This window comes from Macaca thibetana, chromosome 13 (genome assembly GCF_024542745.1).
Source record: "Macaca thibetana thibetana isolate TM-01 chromosome 13, ASM2454274v1, whole genome shotgun sequence".
Lineage (NCBI taxonomy): Eukaryota > Metazoa > Chordata > Mammalia > Primates > Cercopithecidae > Macaca > Macaca thibetana.
In genome coordinates this window covers 46,310,340-46,333,063 of record NC_065590.1, presented here as the reverse complement: position 1 = coordinate 46,333,063, position 22,724 = coordinate 46,310,340, and the positions used below count along the sequence as shown (strand labels likewise).

General features: G+C 45.7%; 2 protein-coding genes and 1 pseudogene across 4 annotated transcripts in view; 1 reads left to right on the top strand and 2 right to left on the bottom strand.

The window, feature by feature from the left end:
- Nucleotides 1–320: 320 nt before the first annotated feature.
- Nucleotides 321–1,840, bottom strand: LOC126934407 (sodium/potassium-transporting ATPase subunit beta-3-like; annotated as a pseudogene).
- Nucleotides 1,841–2,534: 694 nt separating this feature from the next.
- Nucleotides 2,535–2,959, bottom strand: LOC126933617 (40S ribosomal protein S28-like). The gene has a single exon (XM_050753542.1). The coding sequence runs from the start codon at nucleotides 2,913–2,915 to the stop codon at nucleotides 2,706–2,708; it is 210 nt and encodes a 69-aa protein (XP_050609499.1). The 5' UTR covers nucleotides 2,916–2,959; the 3' UTR covers nucleotides 2,535–2,705.
- Nucleotides 2,960–21,908: 18,949 nt separating this feature from the next.
- PAPOLG (poly(A) polymerase gamma) overlaps nucleotides 21,909–22,724 on the top strand; it is a 42,993-nt gene continuing 42,177 nt past the window's right edge. For all 3 annotated transcript variants that reach the window (XM_050753471.1, XM_050753470.1, XM_050753474.1), the window contains exon 1: nucleotides 21,909–22,185. In XM_050753471.1, coding sequence (XP_050609428.1) covers nucleotides 22,169–22,185 — 17 coding nt within the window. In that variant the 5' untranslated portion in view covers nucleotides 21,909–22,168. The remainder of the gene's footprint in view (nucleotides 22,186–22,724) is intronic.

Sequence of the window (22,724 nt, the reverse complement as noted above, 5' to 3'; positions counted from 1 at the left end):
CAGCATATTAAGCTTTAGACACTTAACAATTAAACCACATAAAAAAAAGACAAGACCCCCATCCTACATGTTTGGAATCAGGTGTTCACCGGTCCCTATCTGGCGACTGTACACTGGTTCAAAGGGCAGCAGAGGCAACAGGCAGTTACTTCAGAGGACATTGAACACTACGATCTGGAAGCACGTTATGATGTAACCCAGAGTCATGTACCACACATCTTTCTCCAAGGTGGTCTCATAATTCTAGAAAGGAAGGTCCAGCTCATACAAAATGAAGACAGACAACACAACATTTACTCTGTGGAGATATCCTACTTATACTATGCACTTGCTGTGATTTTGAACATAGCTCATCCCAAAAACTTGTCACCATCATCCTGACTTTTTAGGTTGGCTCATCCATCAATCTTGCCCTCAACTGTTACTTCTTTCCCAGTATTGTTAGGAGCAAAGCTGACCTGAACAGTAACCAATGGCTGTAGATACCCCACATGAAGTTTTTTACCATAATATGGGAAATATTTTAAGTCTATAATTCCATTATGAGGATAAAATGCTACATTTGGTATATTTTCGTTCTTTGAAACACACTTTATCCTTGGCACTCCTTCAGGCTTTAATCCAATTATTCTGTTCATTTTCACAAGAATACAAGGGTTTCCTTGAGAATAGCCAAAATCAGGATCATTCATACCACTGCATGCTTGAAGTAACGAAATAGGAAACTGACATGCAACATAAACTGGACCCTTCTGTTCGGAAAGTGCTCCATCAGGACAGATTGTGAGGTTCTTCTGTTCTTCTAAAGTATATGGTTTTAGAAACTTCTTAAGGTCTTCAATGTACCCTGCATACGAAGTTGGATCAGACCTACTGAATGTATATTCCAATGCAGTCACTGGTTTTGGAAAAACCGTAAGTCCTGGGCTAGGAATCTGGTCACGGTATTTTGGAACACGGTATTTGGTTGAGAGTCTCAAGCATAACCCACATCGTGAATGAGAAGAGTGCAGCCAGGAACCCATAAAAAAACTAGGTAGAAGAGCAAGATCAAACCCCAGCTGTTGGCAGTGCGCCCCAGGAACTCTCCGGTGGTCAGGTTGCATATGAAGAGCTTCCACTGGGCGAGGCTCTGGTTGAGGGACTTCTCGTTCTTCGTCACGGTGTGCGCGCGGACGGCGAGGGGAGCGGAGGCAGCGGGGTTGGAGGCGGCGAGGGCAGCGGGGATGGAGGCGGCGAGGGCAGCGGGGATGGAGGCGGCGAGGGCAGCGGGGATGGAGCCGGCGAGGGCAGCAGGGGTGCGTCCGGGCTCCGGCGGCGCAGCCCGGCGACTGCAGAGGAGGGTGGGACGCCCGGGAACACCTCCTCGTTATTAGGAGTACTCGAGCCGACTACAGTGTTTACATTTTTTTTTTTTTTTTTTTTTTTTTTGAGACGGAGTCTCACTCTGTCGCCCAGGCTGGAGTGCAGTGGCCGGATCTCAGCTCACTGCAAGCTCCGCCTCCCGGGTTTACGCCATTCTCCTGCCTCAGCCTCCCGAGTAGCTGGGACTACAGGCGCCCGCCACCTCGCCCGGCTAGTTTTTTGTATTTTTTAGTAGAGACGGGGTTTCACTGTGTTAGCCAGGATGGTCTCGATCTCCTGACCTCGTGATCCGCCCGTCTCGGCCTCCCAAAGTGCTGGGATTACAGGCTTGAGCCACCGCGCCCGGCCCAGTGTTTACATTTTTAATAGAGCTAAATTTCTTGCACCCTCAGCCCTTCCAGATGTTGGTGGGTGGGGCTTAAGTTCCAACCCTCTAATCTTCTAATCACCTGGACTTTCTGGTGACCAGCCCCATCCTGAAGCTATCTACGGGCCCGCCCTAAGCATGTTCATTAGCATAAACTCAGGATTTATCAAAGGAATTAATTATGAATCACAAAACTCCTCCTAGCACTCAGGATATTTCTAGGATTTTAAGAGTTCTGGGGCAGAAACTAACCAAATACATTTTATACCACATCATGTCTCTTTAGTCTTCTTTACTCTAGAATAGTTTCTCAGTCTGTCTTTTTCTTTCTTTCATTTTTATTTACTTAAAAAGAATTTTTTTTTTTTTTTTTTTTTTTTTTTTTTTTGAGATGGAGTTTCACTGTTGTTGCCCAGGCTGGAGTGCAGTGGCGCAATCTCGGCTCACGACAACCTCCACCTCCAGGGTTCAAGCGGTTCTCCTGCCTCAGCCTCCCCAGCAGCTAGGATTACAGGTGTACACCACCACGCCTAGCTAATTTTGTATTTTTAGTAGAGACGGGGTTTCCCCATGTTGGTCAGGTCTTGAACCCCCAACCTCAGGTGATCCGCCAGCCTTGGCCTCCCAAACTGCTGAGATAACAGGTGTCAGCCACCGTACCTGACCTTTAATGTTTTAATTCTTTTAAAATTCTTTTTATTCTAATAATTTTTCTGTAGATTATTTTGAATTTTCTTGACATGCAAGTATGTCAATTCCATATAATTGAGGGGGGGGAGAGAGAGAGAGAGACCCTCTCATATTGTTTTTTGTTTTTTTTTTTTTTTTTTTTAACTTGAAACACAAACGCTTTATTTAAAGGAGCATCTCAATTCCGCGTGGCGGGCAAAAAATAAAGGAGCAGATTGTGACACACCAATCCCATCCGCCAAGTGGTCGAACCCAACATCCAAGACCCAGCGAGCAGGCAAGCTCAGCGCAACCTCCGGGCTTCTCGCTCTGACTCCAACAGGGTGAGCATGTCGCCCTCGCGCACGGGGCCTTTTACATTGCGGATGATAGAGCGGCTCGTGTCGTCCATGAATTCCACGCGCACCTGCGTGCACTGTCCCTGAGAGCCGGTCCTGCCCAGGACCTTAGTGACCCTGGCGAGCTTGATAGGCTGCACACGGCTGGTGTCCATGATGGCGGCGCAGCGGCGGTCTGGCGGAGAGAGTCATATTGTTTTATATTGTTTTATATTCAGTACCTGTTTTAAGAAAAAAACAAGGAAGTAAAACCAAAGACAGGCAGCCCGGTGCCAGGCCCAAAACCAGGCCTGGGCCTGCCTGTCCTAAACCCAGTAGTTAAAAATCAACTAATAACTTAGAAACCGATATTATTCATAGATTCCAGGCATTGTATAAAAGAACGTAGTGAAACTCCCGGCCCTGTTTTGTTTCTCTCTGACCACTGGTGCATGCAGCCCCTGTCACGTACCCCCTGCTTGCTCAAATCAATCACGACGCTTTCATGTGAAATCTTTAGTGTTGTGAGCCCTTAAAAGGGACAGAAATTGTGCACTCGGGAAGCTTGGATTTTAAGGCAGTAGCTTGCCCATGCTCCCAGCTGGATAAAGCCCTTCCTTCTACAACTCGGTGTCTGAGAGGTTTTGTCTGCGGCTTGTCCTGCTACATAATGACAGTTTTTTCCTTCTGTTTTGAGCCTTATATGTTTTATTTTTTCTTGCCTTCTGTATTTGCTAGGACAATGTAGAGGTAGTGGATATCATTGTCTTGCTCCCAACTTCAAGAGGAAAAACTTTGATATTTTACTACTATTTTACTATTTAATATGATATTTGCTACAGTTTTTCATTGAGTCACTTATCAGATTAGGGAAGATCTTTTCTATCCATTGACATTAGAATTTTTTTTTTTTTTTGGAGAGAAAGTCTTGCTCCATCTCCCAGGCTGGAGTGCAGTGGCACAGCCTCGGCTCACTGCAACCTCTGCCTCCCAGGTTCAAGTGATTCTCCTTCCTCAGCCTCCTGAGTAACTAGGACTACAGACGTGCACCGCCACACCCAGCTAATTTTGTGTTTTTAGTAGAGACAGGGTTTTGCCATTTTGGTCAGGCTGGTCTCAAACTCCTGACCTCAGGTGATCCACCTGCCTCGGCCTCCCAAAGTGCTGGGATTACAGGCATGAGCCACTGTGCCCGTGCGCCCGGCCTTTTCTTCTTTTTTGTTGTTTTGTTTTGTTTGAGATGGAGTATTGCTCTGTTGCCCAGGCTGCAGTGCAGTGGAGCAATCTCAGCTCACTACAGCCTCCACCTCTCAGGTTCAAGGGATTCTCGTGCCTCAGTCACCTGAGTAGCTAGGATTACAGGCATGTGCCACCACACCTGGATGCTTTTTCTATTTTTTGTAAAGATGGAGTTTCACCATGTTGGCCAGGCTGGTCTCAAACTCCTGGCCTCAAGTGATCCACCCTCCTCAGCCTCCCAAAGTGCTGGGATTATAGGCGTGTGCCACCACATCTGGCTTGTTTTTGTATTTTTTAGTAGAGAGGGGGTATTGCCATGGTCTCAAACTCCCTGCCTCAAGTGATTTGCCTGCCTCAGCCTCCCAAAATGCCAGGATGAGCCACGGCCTGAGCCACGGCAGTCAGTCTAGGTTCTTTCTTTTTTTTTTTTTTTTGAGATGGAGTCTGGCTCTGTTGCCCAGGCTGGAGTGCAGTGGCTCAGTCTCGGCTCACTGCAACCTCTGCCTCCCGGGTTCAAGCGATTCTCCTGCATCAGCCTCCCGAGTAGCTGGAATTACAGGTGCCTGCCACTACACCTGGCTAATCTTTGAATTTTAGTAGAAATGGGGTTTCGCCATGAGGCTGGTCTCAAACTCCTGACCTCAGGCAATCCACCCTCCTTGGCCTCCTGAAGTGCTGGGATTATAGGCATGAGCCACTGCGCCCGGCCCCTAGGTTCTTATTTTTAAGAGTAAATTGCGGCCGCGCACAGTGGCTCCCGCCTATAATCCCAGCACTTTGGGAGGCCGAGGCGGGCGGATCACGAGGTCAGGAGATCGAGACCAGCCTGGCTAACACGGTGAAACCCCGTCTCTACTAAAAATACAAAAAACTAGCCGGGCGAGGTGGCGGGCGCCTGTAGTCCCAGCTACTCGGGAGGCTGAGGCAGGAGAATGGCGTAAACCTGGGAGGCAGAGCTTGTAGTGAGCTGAGATCCAGCCACTGCACTCCAGCCTGGGTGACAGAGTGAGACTCTGTCTCAAAAAAAAAAAAAAAAAAAAAAAAAGAAATTCAAGACCAGCCTGGGCAACGTGATGAAACCCAATCTCTACTAAAATACAAAAATTAGCCAGGCGTGGTGGTGCATGCCTGTAATCCCAGCTACTGGGTAGGCTGAGGGAGGAGAATCGCTTGAACCTAGGAGGCAGAGGTTGCACTGAGCCTAGACTGAGCCATTGCACTCCAGCCTGGGCAAACAACAGTGAAACTCCATCTCAAAATAAATAAATAAATAAATAAATAAAACTAAATTGCAGTTACCCCAAATGGTTTTTTTAATCCTAACTACAATTTGGCCCAGGTTATGGTCAATTTTGGTAAATGTGTCTAGTTTCCTTTCCCAAACACTATGACCATATAACAAATCGCCCATAAAATTAATTGTTTTGAACAACAATCATTTTTACTTCTCATGGTTTCTATGTGTCAAGAATTCTAGAGCAGCTCAAGGGCAGTTCTGCTCAAGTTCTCTCATGAGATTGCAGCCTGACTGGTTGGGGTTAGCTTATCTCAAAGGTTTCTTCGTTTACATGCCTGGTGCTTATGCTGAGGAGACTCCAACAGCTAGGTACTGGAACACCTGGGGCTCCTCAGACATCCCTTTTAACTCTGTGTGGTGTCTCCTGCAAGGCAGCTTGAAGGTAGTTAGATTTACATAACAGCTCAGGGGTTCCCAAGGTAGGTGCCCTAATAGGCAGGGAGAAGCTGTTTTATGACCTAATCTTAGAAGTCACATGGCATCATTCCACCAGATTTTTTTTGGTTGAGGTAGACACAAAAGGTTACTCAGGTTTAAGGGTAGGGAACATAGACCTATCTCTCAAAGGAGGAATATCCAGTCACATTGTAAGGAGAACATGTAGAATCAGATACGTACTGCCAGGGCAGTCTTAGAAAATGCAGCTTGCCGTAGCAGCATCCCACAAGTCCCACAAGCAGCCTGATGGTCATCTTTGCCATCAGACCCAGCTCTAGCTTTTGTGTTAGGTCACATATGTCCTTTTTTTCTCTGCCCCCAGCAGCATAGTGCCCACTTCATTGTCTTTCATGCATAGCCACACTCTGGAGTCCCATAGTCCTTGTGCTTAAAGGCAAGGTCTTTTCTTGTTTGTTTCTTGTTTCTTTGGCTGGAGGGCAGTGGTGCAAACACGGCTCACTGCAGACTCAACCTCTTGGACTCAAGTGATCCTCCCACCTCAGCCCTGCCAAGTAGCTGGGAGCACAGGCATGTGCCACCACACCCAGCTGATTTTTGTATTTTTTGTAGAGATGGGGTTTCGCCATGTTGCCTGTTGCAGGTGAGTGGCAACTATCTAAGATTGCTATCATGCAGGCGGTAAAGGAATTTACCAAGACAGTTGTTGGTAAAAAAAGGCAGATTTATTACAGAAAGTATGAAAAAAGCTGGGCGCGGTGGCTCACACCTGTAATCCCAGCATTTAGGGAGGCTGAGGTAGGCAGATCACGAGGTCAGGAGTTAGAGACCAGCCTGGCCAAGATGGTGAAACCCCATCTCTACTAAAAATACAAAATTTAGCCGGGTGTGGTGGCCCATGCCTGTAATCCCAGCTACTCAGGAGGCTGAGATAGGAGAATCACTTGAGCGTGGGAGGTTGAGGTTGCGGTGAGCCGAGATCCCTCCATTGCACTTCAGCCTGGGTGACAAGAGCCAGACTCCATCTCAAAAAAAAAAAAGAGAGAGAGAAAGTATGAAAATACATTGCAAGGATGCAAGGGGCAGGTCAGTGAGAGAGGGGCAGACTGCAAGGAGACAAAGGTTTGCTGGGGATTTTATAGGATGGTACTGTGTGCTGACAAGGGCTTACAGCAGTGCTGATAACACCAAGGTTGCAATGAGCTAATTAATCTGCAGGTGTCTTGTGATAAATTGGGTGCAGGAGAGCCACATATCCTGGACCATGAAGAAAGGCAGACCCACAGGTTATATGCTTTTGCTTTCTCTTGGTCTTGCCAGCCTGACTCCTTTTCCCTAGATAGGACTCCACATTGCCCAGGCTGGTCTCCAACTCCTGAACTCAAGCAATCCTCCCCACTCAGCCTCCCAAACGCTGGTATTACAGGCAACAGACCCCTTACCCGGCTTTTTTTTTTTTTTTTTTTTTTTTTTTTTCTTTTTTAAGACATGGCCTCACTCTGTCACCCAGGCTGGAATGCAGTGGTGCAATCACTGCTTGCTGTAGCTTTGACCTCCCCCGGCTCAGGCTGTCCTCCTGCCTCAGCCTCCTGAGTAGCTGGGACTACAGGCACGTACCACCACATCTGGCTAATAGTTTATTTTCAGTAGAGACAAGGACTCACTATGTTGTCCAGGCTGGTCTCAAATTCCTGGCCTCAAGCGATCCTCCTGCCTCAGCCGCCCGAAGTACTGAGATTATAAGCCTGAGCCACCGCACCTGGCCTAAGAGAGGTTCTTAAGCTTCTCTCAGATACTCTCCCTGTGATTTTGAAGGGTAAGGGAGAGCTCCTGTGGGCTTAAGAAATGAGTGTCACACATCACCCAGGCTAGATAGAGGTCCTGAGAAATGTAATTACACCCCTGGGACCCCTAAATGCATCTTCATGCCAAGGCATCAGGATGAAGTTCTTTCCTCAATGCCTTAAACATTTGTTCAGTGAGGGCCTCCTGTCCCCAGGACTGTTTTAGGAGCTGGCAGCACAATGATAAAGAAGCCACTGCTCCAGAAGGAACTCACAGTGGAGACAGGCATGTATAAACTCATGGGAGTATCATCCAGAGGTCGCAGGGAACATTTAAAAACGTGAAGGCAAGAAGTATTATGATCGGGTTTGTACCTCACTATGTGAAAGCAAAACTATTCGTGTCCTTTACTGCCAGGAACAAGGCATAGTCAGTTGCAATTTGTGTACAAAATCTCCATTACAATGTATTAGACCTGAAGGGGATTTATCTGATATGAGACCTCTTTGAGAATCATCCAGGCTAGGTTTGTTTCTGTATATACCAGGAAGCATACACTGAAGAAAACCTGCAACAGAATGGAGTTCGTTTTCCTCAGTTAGGAAAACAGGATGAGGAGTTGGAGTAGCAACAAACTCATCTTATAATGAATTTACTTCAAATTCTTTTCTTTTCTTTTTTTTTTTTTTTGAGACGGAGTTTCACTCTTGTTGCCCAGGCTGGAGTGCAATGGCGTGATCTCGGCTCACTGCAACCTCTGCCTCCTGAGTTCAAGTGATTCTCCTGCCTCAGCCTTCCGAGTAGCCGGGATTACAGGCATGTGCCACCACGCCTGGCTAATTTTTTGTATTTTTGGTAAAGATGGGGTTACTCCATGTTGGCCAGGCTGGTCTCGAACTCCTGACATCAGGTGATCCACCAGCCTCAGCCTCCCAAAGTGCTGGGATTACAGGCGTGAGCCACCACGCCCGGCCTACTTCAAATTCTTAATTAACTTTCACCATTCCAACGGACAAGCTAATTTGATTCCCTAGCTATGAGAAATGTCCATAGCAACATCCTTTGTTAAATGTTTAGAAAATGTCTGATTTCTTAAAAATGCAAGGAATAATCCAGTCCAGGTGGCACTTGCCTGTAATCCCACCTATCCTGGAGGCTGATAAAGGAGGATCATTTGGTGCAAGGCTCTTGCATCGGTTCAAACCCTGAAAGGGCACCAACAAACACAAGGCGGTGTGGAGCAACACGCTGTTTTAATGAGCGCCTGGATGCAGTCGGGCTGAGGCCTAATATGGCATCAGCACCAAAAGAGGATGGGGCAGGGATTTTATAGTCTCCTGTAAACAGGAAGTGTCTCAGTCTGATGTAACTGCTACACAGTACCGGATAGCCTCTCTCTCCGTCTTCAGGGGATACGTGTCTTCCAGCCAGCTCTCTTCCTGCTTCTGCTATCTTGCTGACGCACACTGCTGGCGCAAGTGGCCTTGCGCCTTGGGACTGGGCCCGAAGAGGGAGGAGTTATTCATTCCCTTAAACTTTCATGCCCTGGAGAGAATCTTTCAATTTGAGGCCAGGAATTCGAGGCTGCAGTGAGCTATGATCATGCCTGTGAATAGCTACTGCATTCCCACCTGGGCAACATAGTAAGACCTTTTCTCCAAATAATATAAATCTAGGCCCTGCACATTGCTCAAATCTGTAATCCCAGCACTTTGGGAGGCCAAAGTGTGTGGATCATTTGAGGTCAGGAGTTTGAGACCAGCCTGGTCAACATGGTGGAATCCTGTCTCTACTAAAAATACAAAAATTAGCTGGGTGTGGTGGTGCACACCTGTAATCCCAGCTACTCAGGAGGCTGAGGCAGGAGAATCACTTGAACCTGGGAGGTGGAGGTTGCAGTGAGTCGAGATCACACCACTGCCCTCCAGCCTGGGCAATAGAGCGAGACTTTGTCTCAAAAGAAAAAACAGAAGTCCTACAACAGTGCTTAAGAATTTTCACAATAGGCCTTCCTGGAATCCAGAACAACAGCAGTAATTCCTGGTAGGACTGTCTTTTCCTGCACCATAACCTACATTGGATATAGAAACTGTACACCTGATTGATTCAGGAAATCAAAGTAATAAAACTGCCAGTGACAATGCAGCCAAGTGATTAGAAGAAGGTTGGTTGAAAATTTAAACACCCTTTTTACTCATTAATCTCCAACTGCTGAAGACAAACAAAAAGCAAAATTAACATGATTGTAAACTAAGCACTTGTGTCCTGTGGCTAGCGTTTTGGCCTGCTGAGAGAGAATGAGTTGATCAAAGCAAGTGAGTCGGCTAAGAACTGTGGGACCAGTGCTGCTTCGGAGAGCGCACAGCTAGGATCCATTAACCAGCATGTTTCAGAAACAGGTGAATACCGTAATTAATCTTGGCTTCAATTTGGAGGGAAGCAGAAAACCTACCTCCCTGTCCACTGAGTTTATACATTAATCCCCTGAGTTCTGGGGGAAAGTTTTAACATTGGAATAAAGACTTTTTCTGCTCTTCCTAATGTGTGGAGAACAAACGTTTGGGAAGGATGGCTGAGTTCCTTAACTTCAGCAGTTAAGATGCCTCCTAGGAAAGCTGTGGATCACTGCCTTGTTTGGTTTGACGCATCTAAGCTCACAGATCAAAGCCTCTTCCAATGAAGTTAGCGGGTTTTTTAATGCAAGAAAACAGGGAGCCTCACCTTACAAACATAAATCATGAAAATCCAAAGACTTGGAATTGGGAAGTTTTTCTGAGGGCAAACTCATCTAATTAATGGATTCTTGAATTGCTTAAAGCATGTCCAGGACTTTATTGTTCTAGGTACGGGAAAATGAATAGATACCTGACTTTGCACCAAACTATTTTTAAGGAAAAAAAAGGCTACAAGTTATACAAATATCTGCACCAGCCACGGAAACTTCATATTAGAAACACAGGAAGCTGGGCGCGGTGGCTCACGCCTGTAATCCCAGCTCTCTGGGAGGCCAAGGCAGGCGGATCATGAGGTCAGGAGATCGAGACCATCCAGGCCAACATGGTGAAACCCTGTCTCTACTAAAAATACAAAAATTAGCTGGGCATGGTGATACGCACCTGTAGTCCCAACTACTTGGGAGGCTGAGGCAGGAGAATTGCTTGAACCTGGAAAGCAGAGGTTGCAGTGAGCCGAGATAGCACCACTGCACTCCAGCCTGGGGACAGAGTGAGACTCCATCTCCAAAAAAAAACAAAACAAAACAAAACAAAAAAAAAACCCAGGAATTTATGCTAAAATTAAATGCTAAATGAACTGGGTAGCAAAATAAAAACCAAACCACGCAAGGCAATCTTTCCTCAGAGACAGCAAATTATAAGTGTAAACCAAAGACGCTACGAGGTGCCCTCTGACATCCATGTATACATATATGCACCAGCAGTCCAGGCAGCAATAGCACCCCAGCTAGACCTAGCTGTGTACCATGCCCTATTAGGAATGGAAGGATGCCCTTCCTAACGGTGAAGGCTCAGGGTCTAGGGGTGCCTCAGGCACCATGGCCTTAGGCGCATGGCCTTATCTTGCATTAGGACTACAGGTCCTAAGGCTTCTTGTATCTCTGCTGCTAAGGGACTTGCACTCAGCATACTCTGCTGTTCTAAGTAGGCATCCCACTTCACTAAAGTAGATGTCTGTGTTGTCCCAATCCAGAAGATCATTACCTATGAACACACCCATCCTGCTACCAGGTAAGTCATCTGCACAACAACTGTAAACCATCCTGCCATGTTCTTATGAGCCTGAAGGGCAGCATATGCAGTCACTAACTGCTTCTTTATTAATGAACGCCGGAGCTCAGCTCCCTTCGGCAGTTGGGACTAACAGCCCATTGGGGCTTCCAAGAGCTCCGTGCATTGCTATAGGCCCTATCCAAAACTATCTGTGGTTACATGTACATCTACATGAATGTGGTTACATGAATGGGCACCCTTGGTTTACTACCCAGAAAAGCTGTCTCAGCCTCATTATCCCAATCTCAGGCAAGAAGGGTGCTACTGCTTCTAAACCTGCAAGAAAATCAGAGATTGGCATAACATTATTAATAAAATCATGACACATGGTGGGGTTGTACATATATCCATGTGGCAACACTGTAAAAGTCCACTGTTGCCCTCCCATGAAGGCAAATGTTCCAGAAACTGTTCCTGGCTCTCGGTGGACTGTCCCAGTTCCATTGTCAAATGGTCCATCAAGTCCGCGACAGACGGCACAGCTGCTAACCTGTGCAAAACATCCACTCCCAGAATGTCTTCAGGTACAGAACAGACATACACAGTGCATAAGCAGAGAGCCAAGCGGCTGATGCCAAGATGTAGAGATACAGGTTTCACGTTCACTGACCACTCTTCATAGCCATCAATAAATGCAGCTCTGCCCAGAAACTTACCCAGGTTCAGGGACCAGTGGATTGCCAAGTCCACATGTGGCTCCAGTTGTCTGGTAACCCCTCAGTCAGGTATCTTGGTCAGTCTCTTATCAAACAGAAAAGGCTTTACACTTCTGCCTCACTCCAGCAGGTACTCTCTAAATTGGAACGCTCAGGCAGGACCGGCTTGCACATCAGGGAGAAGCAATGTCCTTCTGAATGATTTGCTCTAAATCTGTATACGACTGCCGACATTACTTGCCTAACTCCCACAACTCAGCAGGGGCACAGGCACCACAGGAAATGTGCTTCACCATGGTAGTGGGGTGTGTCTCTGGGCCCAGTCTTGGGGCCTAACAGCTGCTCATGCAGTAGTTCCTGGCAGACCACTAGGTTAGCCTGCCACGGAGGTTCTTCCTCCTTCCTGTGCTGCATCCCACAGGGACTGGGCGCGCACTTCCTGCAGCACAGTCACAAATGCCCATCTGACTCTGCTGGTAAAGGCATGCTTCTTCTCAGTGCCGGGTGCTTCAGCGCCTTCTCCACGCTTGCAGGGGACCTGCAAACACATTCATGTACCTTACACTCCACTCCCCTGTCACAGGGGGCTAAAAGAAAAGTTTGTTGACAGTCCTTTTAGGAATTGCAACACTTGGGTGTCCTTTCCTCTTCTGACATCCTTAGTGGTGTCTGAGGTCTCAACGAGGCACAAATTCGCCATTTAAGTATAAAACCTTAAAGGGGAGAGTCCTTTTCTTAGCAATCCTACTCACATTAGAAATATGGCTTCAGTTGTCACTCTACTTTCCCCATTCGACTCTGCTCCTCCCTCACAATTTTATAAGAAATCTGCTATATTTCTGAAATGTCACTACTGCCAGCTTTATTCTTTTTTTATGGTATCTGGATCTGATGTCCTACCATTAAAATTTTGATTGGAAGCCCAGGTGCAGTGGCTCATGGCTATAATCCCAGCACTTTGGGAGGCTGAGGTGGGTGGATCACTTGAGCCCAGGAGTTAGAGACCAGCATGGACAACATAGGGCGACCCCATATCTACAAAAACTGAAAAAAAAAAAAATTAGCCTTGCATGGTTGCAGGTGTGTGGTTCCAGCTACCCTTGGAGGCTGAGGTGAGAGGATTACTTGAGCCATGGAGGCAGAGGTTGCAGTGAGCCATAATCAAACCACTGCACTCCAGGAAGACCTTGTCTCAAAAAATAAAAATTGGTTGGGGATCCACATCAATTTCTGACAACATCCAACTCAGCTCCTGTTTGTTCAAAATCAACCAAGTAAGACCAGACATGAATCCTCTTGGAGCCCATTCAACAATATGTCTTTTTCATTTCATTTGGGTTGTTCAAAGTGAGTGGGGATTCCCTTCATGGTTGCCACCCTTTGTGCAATAGGGCTTGGGATGAATTTCACATGGTCATTCAGCTTGAGTTAAGGAACAGGCTTTAATGGAAAAACATACAAGCCAAGGGTCACCAAGAGATGACATCGTCACAGTCTCCCATCATCCCAGAGGGATGCTAAAGCTATGTGCTATCTGTGTTCCAACGGAAGGACGTGTGCCCCCTGAGATGACACCCTCTTAAAATGTGTCAGAATGTGGACACAGAGACTATTTAGAGCCAGGGTGGCTGAGTTTAGGTGCCAGCTTTAGGAGTTGTCTGGGAAAGCCAGCAACTCAGCAAAAAGCCATCGTGGGAGAAGCTAAGTGCAGGCTCCCTCCTGTTTTTAGAAGGGGAGACCTTAGCCCCACCTGGCACAACATGCAGGCAACCCTAGCACTAGCTCCCAAGATTGTTTTTGGAGGATACTATTGTCAGGTAGGATCACCACACTTTTCTATTCATTCTTTAAAAAGTGCTCACAGCCCACAATATTGACCGGCTGATGACCAGTGCAAGCAATACCATGCTACAATAATCTGCCAGAAAAAAAAGAAATTCTCCAAGTCAATGAAAGAGTCCAGAGATGAAAAGTTTCAATGGAGTAATTGTATAACATTCAGACACATCACAATATTTATTAAGTTAGTGAGGGAGAAGGCAAGGTTGACATAGTCTGTCAATTGGGGCAAAAGATGGAGAAATGATGAGATAAACGCAGATATAAGAAAATAATAGTTGAAATGAATTTTTCAATGACTATTGAGCACTTGTGCTAAGTTTTGAGGATGACCCAGTGTACAAGACTGAGATGGTCCCTGTCCTACAGTCAAGTAAATAACCCAGTAGTAGATATTTACAAAAGTTAAAATAATATTTTATTTTATTGAGACGGAGTTTCACTCTTGTTGCCTGGACTGGAATGCAATGGCACGATCTCAACTCACTGCAACCTCTACCTCCTGGGTTCAAGCAATTCTCCTGCCTCAGCCTCCCAAGTAGCTGGGATTACAGGCATGTGCCACCATGCCCGGATAATTTTATATTTTTAGTAGAGATGAGGTTTTACCATGTTGATCAGGCTGGTCTCGAACTTCTGTCCCCAGGTGATTCCCCCACCTTGGCCTCCCAAAATGCTGGGATTACAGGCATAAGCCACCACACCTGGCCAAGATAATCATTTTTAAAGATTTTTTCCCCATAGAATTACTTGTACTAACATTTTAACATTCTTCCAAGTTGCAATTCTGTTTATCTGAATGAAATTTTAAAAAAATAATAGAGCCAATGAATGGAATAGAAGCAATAATACTTTTTATAGCAGAACAACAAAAAAAGAATGTATCTAATCTTTTAAAAAATACTCAGAAAAAATAATGTTTAACTTGTTCTATATACATTTTTAGGAAAAAGGCCTAACTTGGAGGAATTTTTAAACTTCAAAAATAAGAATTTCACTGGGCACAGTGGCTAATGCCTGTAACCCCAGCATTTCAGGAGACTGAGATGGGAGAATCACTTGAGGTCAGGAATTCGAAACCAGCCTGGGCAACATGACAAGACTGGTCCCTACTAAAAATGAAAAAAAAAAAATTAACCAGGCATGGTGGTGTGCACCTATAGTCTTAGCTACTCTGGAGGCTGAGGCAGGAGAATCTGAGGCAAGAGGATCGCTTGAGTCCAAGTGGTTAAGGCTGCAGTGGGCCATGATCATGCCACTGCACTCCAGCCTGGTCAGCAGAGCAAGATCCTGTCTCAAAAAAAGAAGAATCTTTACAATGTCTAAGATACAACAGCTAATAATAAAACATCTATCAAGCTCTGAAGAAAATGTTATCATGCAGTAGAAGGGTATTTTCAAATAAACCAGAAGAAAATGTATCCCTTTTCTGAATAAGCTGACATTCTAGAGCAGGGAATCATCAAAAGAAAAAATTCAAGCATAGGGAAGTTGTAGCTGGAAAAGACTGGCAGTAAGCACTGAAAACAGTTCATCTGTAGAGATGAGTGTTGATAATTAGTTACATATACATATACACAGTTATATCAATAGGACAATGGACAAAAGATATGAATAGGCAATCCACAGAGTAAGAAATATAAATGGCTGATAAAATATGAAAGATATTCACCACTGGTAAAATATGAAAGATGCTCACCTTTCACCACTGATGAGGGATCTGCAAGTTAAAATCACAAAGAAATAGCACTTTCCAACCTACCAGATTGATTTTTTAAATTTCTAAAAAATACTGGCCAGGCTCGGTGGCTCATGCCTGTAATCCCAACACTTTGGGAGGCCGAGGTAGGAGGATCACCTGAGGTCAGGAGTTTGAGAACAGCCTGGCCAACATGGAGAAACCGAATCTCTACTAAAAATACAAAAATTAGCTGGACATGGTGGCTGGTGCCTATAATCCCAGCTACTTGGGAGGCTGAAGTGGGAGAATCACTTGAACCTGGAAGGTGGAGGTTGCAGTGAGCCAGTATCATGCCACTACACTCCAGCCTGGGTGACAGAGCGAGACTCTACCTAAAAAAATAAAAATTAAAAAAAATAGAATAAAATTTACAGAACCAGCAGCTTGACAGAGGCATTTATTGGCCAAAGTTGGGACAATTTTAGCATCAAAAGAACAATGCCTGTAACAAATTGAAACACATTGACTATATAAAAATCCATGAGTCAGGCCGGGCATGATGATTCCCACCTGTAATCCCAGGACTTTGGGAGGCGGGTTGGGCAGATCACTTGAGGTCAGGAGTTTGAGACCAGCCTGGCCAACATGGCAAAAACCTATCTCTACTAAAAATACAAAACTTAGCCAGGCATGTTGACACATGCCAGTAATCCCAGCTACTCAGGAGACTGAGGCGGGAGAATAGCTTGAACCTGGGAGACGGAGGTTGCAGTGAGCCGATATTGCACCACTGTACTCCAGCCTGGGTAACAGAGCTAGACTCCATCTCAAATAAATAAATAAATATCCCTGCATCCATAGAATACTTTAAAAAAAAAAAAAAGAGGAGGAGGAATAAAAGAAGTGAGCAAATAAACAAAAACTTTTCTACAGGTGGCCATTCCACCAAGTTCTTATCTGAAAGGGCAAAGAATTAGGTTATTTGCAGTAACCTATTGCAGAGTAACCTAATAGTCCCAGCTGATGAGCAAGAGCCCTTCTTTCTAAAAAAGGCTAGCTATCAATGTAGACAGAATTGAAAACAAACAAACAAAAAAACAGAATTTGCAATCCCTAGGGAAATAATTTATTAAGCCACGAATTATCAATGGATGCTGAAACAATTAGGTGAAAGACTGGGGAGCTGCATATTCATCTGGTGCTAAAGTTATCACCCTGCAGCTTACTAACGAGTTCTAAGATGACTGTCACCACATAGACCCAGTGATCAATCTTAATATCATTAATAATGGGATAAACAGAGCTTCACTATGTACCTTCTGGTATGATGCAGTATTCAGCCTGAATCTCATCAAGCCTTTAAATCCAACTTCCATTAATAGAAAATACTGAGGTTATTGTTAAATGACACCACAAGGAAACAACCAGAAACATCTAGAAGTTGAAACATTCTAAGGAAATACTAGTCTACTCTCTACAAATCAATGTAACAGGAAAAATGAAAAGCTAGGGAGAAAGTCTGTTCTAGATCAAAATATATTTCAGGATGTTGATAATGGAGGAGACTATGCATATCTTGGGGGAGGCAGCACACGGGGAATCTTTGTATTTTTTTTTTTTTTCAATTTTGCCATGAACCTAAAACTGCTCTTAAAAAATAAAGCCTTTTTTTTTTTTTTTTTTTTTTGAGACAGAGTTTCACTCTGTTGCCCAGGCTGGAGTGCAGTGGTACAGTGATGCAATCTTGGCTCACTGCAACCTCCACTCAAGAATCGCTCAAGTTCAAGCAATTCTCCTGCCGAAGCCTCCTAAGTAGCTGGGATTACAGGCACCCGCCACCATGCCCAGCTAATTAAAAAATAAAGACTTTTAAGGGAAAAAAAAAAGCCATTTCAGAGACCCAACAACTAAATGCCATCATACTTCTTGCTTGGATCACACTATAAACAAACTTGGTGCAAAAGATATTTGGGCAACAAAACTTGAGTGTGTTAATATTATTATGGTTGTACAGGAAAGTATTATCATTAGATATGTGTATCAAAATATTTGGGAGTAAAATTTTATGCATTTACTTAAAAAGATTTCAATGAAAAATGTGTGAAACATGACAAAATGCTAAAAAAATTCTACGTGATAGGTATATGGTGTTTAGTATATTATTCTCTCTACTTTTTCTGTACATTTATAGTTCTTTTTTATAAGCATGAAAACATTTTTTTAAAATAGAGTTGGGGTTTCGTTGTTGCCCAGGCTGGTCTCAACTCCTGAGCTTAAGGGATCCTCCTGCCTCAGTCTCTAAAGTACTAGGATTGCAACCATAAGCCACCACACCTAGCCAAATTAAAAAGTTGTTTTTTGTTTTTTGTTTGTTTGTTTTCAAGATGGAGTTTCACTCTTGTTGCCCAGGCTGGAGTGCAATGGTGAGATCTCGGCTCACTGCAACCTCCATCTCCTGGGTTCAAGCGATTCTCCAGCCTCGGTTTCTATAGTAGCTGAGATTACAGTCACCCGCCACCACACCCAGCTAATTTTTTTGTATTTTTAGTAGAGACAGGGTTTCACCATGTTGGCCAGGCTGGTGTCGAACCCCTGAACTCAGGTGATAAACCCACCTGGGCCTCCCAAAGTGCTGGGATTACAGGTGTGAGCCATCGTGCCTGGCCAAAAATTGTTTTTCTGGTTGGTTTATTTTATTTATTTTTTTTTTTTGAGACAGAGTCTCCCTCTGTCACCCAGGCTGGAGTGTAGTGGCTCACTGCAACCTCCACATCCCAGGTTCAAGTGATTCTCGTGCCTCAGCCTCCCAAGGGGCTGGGATTACAGACGTGCACCACGACGATCAGCTAATTTTTATATTTTTAGTAGAGACGAGTTTTCACCCTGTTGGCCAGGATGGTCTGGAGCTCCTGGCCTCAAGTGATCCACGTGCCTCAGCCTCTCAAAATGCTGGGATTACAGGCCAGAGCCACCACGCCCAGCCATAAAAAAAAAACAAAAAACAAACAAACAAAAAACCCCGGATATTTGGCGGGGCACAGTCTCTCATGCTTGTAATCCTAGCACTTTGGGAGGCCAAGGAGGGTGGATCACCTGAGGTCAGCAGTTTGAGACCAGCCTCGCCAACATGGCAAAACTCTGTCTCTACTAAAAATACAAAAAATTAGCCCAGCATGGCAGTAGGCACCTGTAATCCCAGCTAGTTGGGAGGCTAAGGCAGGAGAATTGCTTGAACTCAGGGATGGAGGTTGCAGTGACGCCATTGCACTCCAGCCTGGGCAACAAGAGCGAAACTCTGTCTCAAAATAAATAATAATATCCAGCATTTGTGAGTGTTTGAGAAAACAGACCATCACATACATATTGGAGTATATACTGGTATAAACTTCTAAGAGGACAATTTCGAATATATACATTTTATTTTACAATATACATATCGGCAGGACAAGGTAGCTCGCGCCTGTAATCCCAGTACTTTAGGAGACCTAGGCGGACGCATCACTTGAGGTCAGGAGTTTGAGACCAACCTGGCCAACATGGTGAAACTCCATCTCTACTAAAAATACAAAAATTAGCCAGGCATGGTAGCGTGCACCTGTAATCCCAGCCACTAGGGAGGCTGTGAGCCAAGATCACACCACTGCACTCCAGCTTGGGCAACAGAGGGAGAGTCTGTCTCAAAAATAAAATAAAGGCCAGCCACGGTGGCCCACGCCTGTAATCTCAGCACTTTGGGAGGCTGAGGCAGGCGGATCACCTGAGGTTAGGAGTTCAAGACTAGCCCCGCCAACATGGCGAAATGCTGTCTCTACTAAAAACACAAAAATTAGCTGGGTGTAGTGGCGGGCACCTGTAACCCCAGCTACTTGGGAGGCTGAGGCAGGAGAATGGCGTGAACCTGGGAGGCATAGCTTGCAGTGAGTCGAAATTGTGCCACTGCACTCCAGCCTGGGCCACGGAGCGAGACTCCAACTCAAAAAAAAAAAAAAAAAAAAAAAAAAGAAAAAGAAACAAAAAGAAAAATACGGTGTTATTTCTTGCATGTCTGAATTTTTGAGCTGAGATTCATATTGTCTATATATACTCTTCTCATTTCATTCTTTTGCAACCCTATTATTTTCACGTTACATATAAGGAAAAAAGGTTTTTTGTCTTTTGTTTGTTTGTTTGTTTGTTTGAGACAGAGTCTCCCGGGTTCAAGCGATTCTCCTGCCTCAGCCTCCTGAGTAGCTGGGATTACAGGCATGCACCACCAGGCCCAGCTAATTTTTGTATTTTTAGTAGAGACGGGGTTTCACCACGTTGGCCAGGCTGGTCTCAAACTGTCGACCTCAGGTGATCCACCCGCCTCGGCCTCCCAAAGTGCTGGGATTACAGGCGTGAGCCACCGTGCCCGGGCGAAAAAAAAAAAAGATGTTTTTAAGTTCATTGTTCTGAAGTGACAAAACTAGAAAGTGCAAAACTAGAACTCAAATTTGGGTCTACCTTGCACTGAAGCCCATGCCAGCTACTACTCTATGCCATCTGGAATAGGTTTTGACTTCTCTCCACCACCTGCACTCAATCCCTCCTCTCAAATCTTGCCGGCTTAGACCGAATCCCCTCTTCTAAAAAGGCACGATTGAGGGCCCCCACCACCATGTTTAAATGGCCCTCTTTAGGCCTCCCTTAATACTTTGACACCATCTGTATCACAGACCATACTGTATTTTAATGATCTATGTATAGGTTCTCCATTACATAGTAAACTCTTAAGGGCAGGAATTAAGTATCTGGAGATACTATTGAAGTGCTTGACACATAGTAGGTGGTTTCGTTCTACAACAGAAGAATATCACTTATATTTCTATATGACTATTTCCTCCCTAACCTGTGAATGAACTTTATAGGATCAAAGAATATATCTGGTTTTATGCACCATGAAATCATTGCAGCCTAACACACAGCTTGACATAGATCAGGATTTTTGTTTTTTTGAAACAGACTATTGCTCTGTCGCCTAGGCTGCAGTGCAAATGGCATAATCTCGGCTCACTGCAACCTCTGCCTCTCAGGTTCAAGCAATTCTCCTGCCTCAGCCTCCTGAGTAGCTGGGATCACAGGCGCGCCATGCACCCAGCTAATTTTTCTATTTTTAGTAGAGATGGGGTCTCGCCATGGTGGCCAGGCTGGTCTCGAACTCCTGACCTCAAGTGATCCACCTGCCTCAGCCTCCCAAAGTGCTGGGATTACAGGCGTGAGCCACCGCGCCAGCCCACATCAGGTTTCTGTTGTTGCTTTTTAAGCAAAGATGGTTTTTTACCATGTTGGCCAGGCTGGTCTTGATAGAACTCATGGCCTCAAGTGATCCACCAGCCTTGGCATCCCAAAGTGCTGGGATTACAGGCAAGAGCCACTGCACCTTGCCCAGGTTTTCAAAAATATTTTTTTGTAGTCTTTTTTTTTCTTGAGACAGGGTCTCCTTCTATCACTCTGCTAGAGCGCAGTGGTGCTGTCCTGGTTCACTACAGCCTCCACCTCCCAGACTCAAGAGATCCTCCCATCCCAGCCTCCTGAGTAGCTGGGACTACAGGCACGGGCCACCAGGCCCAGCTAATTTTTTTTTTTAACTTTTTGTAGAGACAGGGTCTCACTATGTTGCCCAGGCTGTTCTCGAACTCCTGGCCTCAAGCAATTCTCCCACCTTGGCCTCCCAAAGTGCTGGAATTACAGGTGTGAGGCACTGTGTCCTGTCTCAATAAATATTTTTGAATGAATTAATCAGCAAGTAATCTTCTCTATTTACTGTGACTCTGAGTTATGTTCAAGGGCAAGCAGTTCTTGACTTCCCTTTTCTTTGTAATGATTTAGTGCTTGAAATTACTTCTACCCATCAGCATTTTAAAATTGGTCATTATTTTCCCATTTTCATCCCCACACTCACATAGAACATGATCTCCACTATTTAAAAGTGTAAGATTTTTGTTTCAGCCTGGGATTTATCCTATTGCAAACTGCTAGCTATAATTTTCAACCTTTCCCGGCTAAATGCCAGAATGTCACTAATCAAAGGTGGTACTTAGGGGTGAAGTGAACAGTTAAGCCTCCAATTTACAAGCTTGTTTTTCCCTGGGATACTTGTGTTAAAGTCGCACGTTCCTGGGTGTGACACTTTCGAGACAAAAATTTCAACTGGTGAGTTAATTACATATTACTATAATTAAATCAAAGATGTAGGATAATGGAAGCGTTGAAATAGTATTTGCTAGGCAAGGGTGTGATCTTTTTAAAAAATGTATAATATATGCTGCCATTCGAGAAGCAAGGAAAACATTTCCAAATTTCCTTCCAAGCAGTCTACCGGGATTGACAGTACCGCGGACAAAGGAGGGTACCAAATGCTCCTTTGAACCAACGGTACACGGAAAGCCCTGAGCCTGTGGGCGGGGCCCCGGAGCCTCCCGGGGCTCAAAGACAGAGGGGGCGTGGCTGAGGGTGGTCCAGACCTCCAGGGGCGGGGCCGCGGCCGGCGAGAGGCAGGCTGGGAAGCGGCGCCATATTGGCGTCGGCCGCGCTGTATTGTCATAAATAGAGCCGGTTTTGTGGTGTTTTCACTACTCGGTTGGATGCCTCAGCCATAGTAAGTGGGAAAGTGAGGGAGCAAGCGAGCTACAAGCGACCGGAGGAAAGTGAACAGGGGGAGAAGGGAACAGCAAGAACAGGACTCCAGAGCGATAAACACTTGCTGGAGAGGGAGACGCAGGAAGCGATGAAAGAGATGTCTGCGTAAGTGGTGGGGGGCGGCGGTTGGGGTGAGGCGGGTTGGGGTGAGCTGGGGTGGTCCGTCTGTGTCCTCGTTTCCGTTCCCTGTCCCTTGCGCCCTGCACGCAGCTCGCCGGGGGTGGTCTCCTTCCCGGCTCCCGGCCGGTCCGCAAGGGCACCTCCCCTAAACCCGGCGGCTTACCTGGCCACCCCTGCACGGACTTGGGGACTCTGGGAGTCCCCAGCTGTCCCGCCTCTGAGAACGCCCTCAGAAAAGGATGAGGAGGGAAAGAGGTGCCTGTGTCCGTAGGGAGAAATTGTCGGTCACTCGCCTGTCCCCAGCACTGTCTGAGCCCGTCTGCTCCTGTCTGCATTGGCGCAAATACCATCCCCCTGCCTCCCCCTCCTCCCTTCCCGACCGGCTGTCTCCACGTCTTCAGGAGTGAAAGACCTATCGCAGCCCAGGGGTTTCTCTTTCATATGAGGGTAAAGTCTTTTCATGCCTGTCCCCACCCTCTCCCTCACCCCCTGCCTCCCCACCTACCCACAACATCTACCGGTCG

Excerpts from the sequence above, each read along its gene's own strand:
- LOC126933617 (XM_050753542.1), bottom strand. The coding sequence starts at position 2,915 with ATGGACACCAGCCGTGTGCAGCCTATCAAGCTCGCCAGGGTCACTAAG.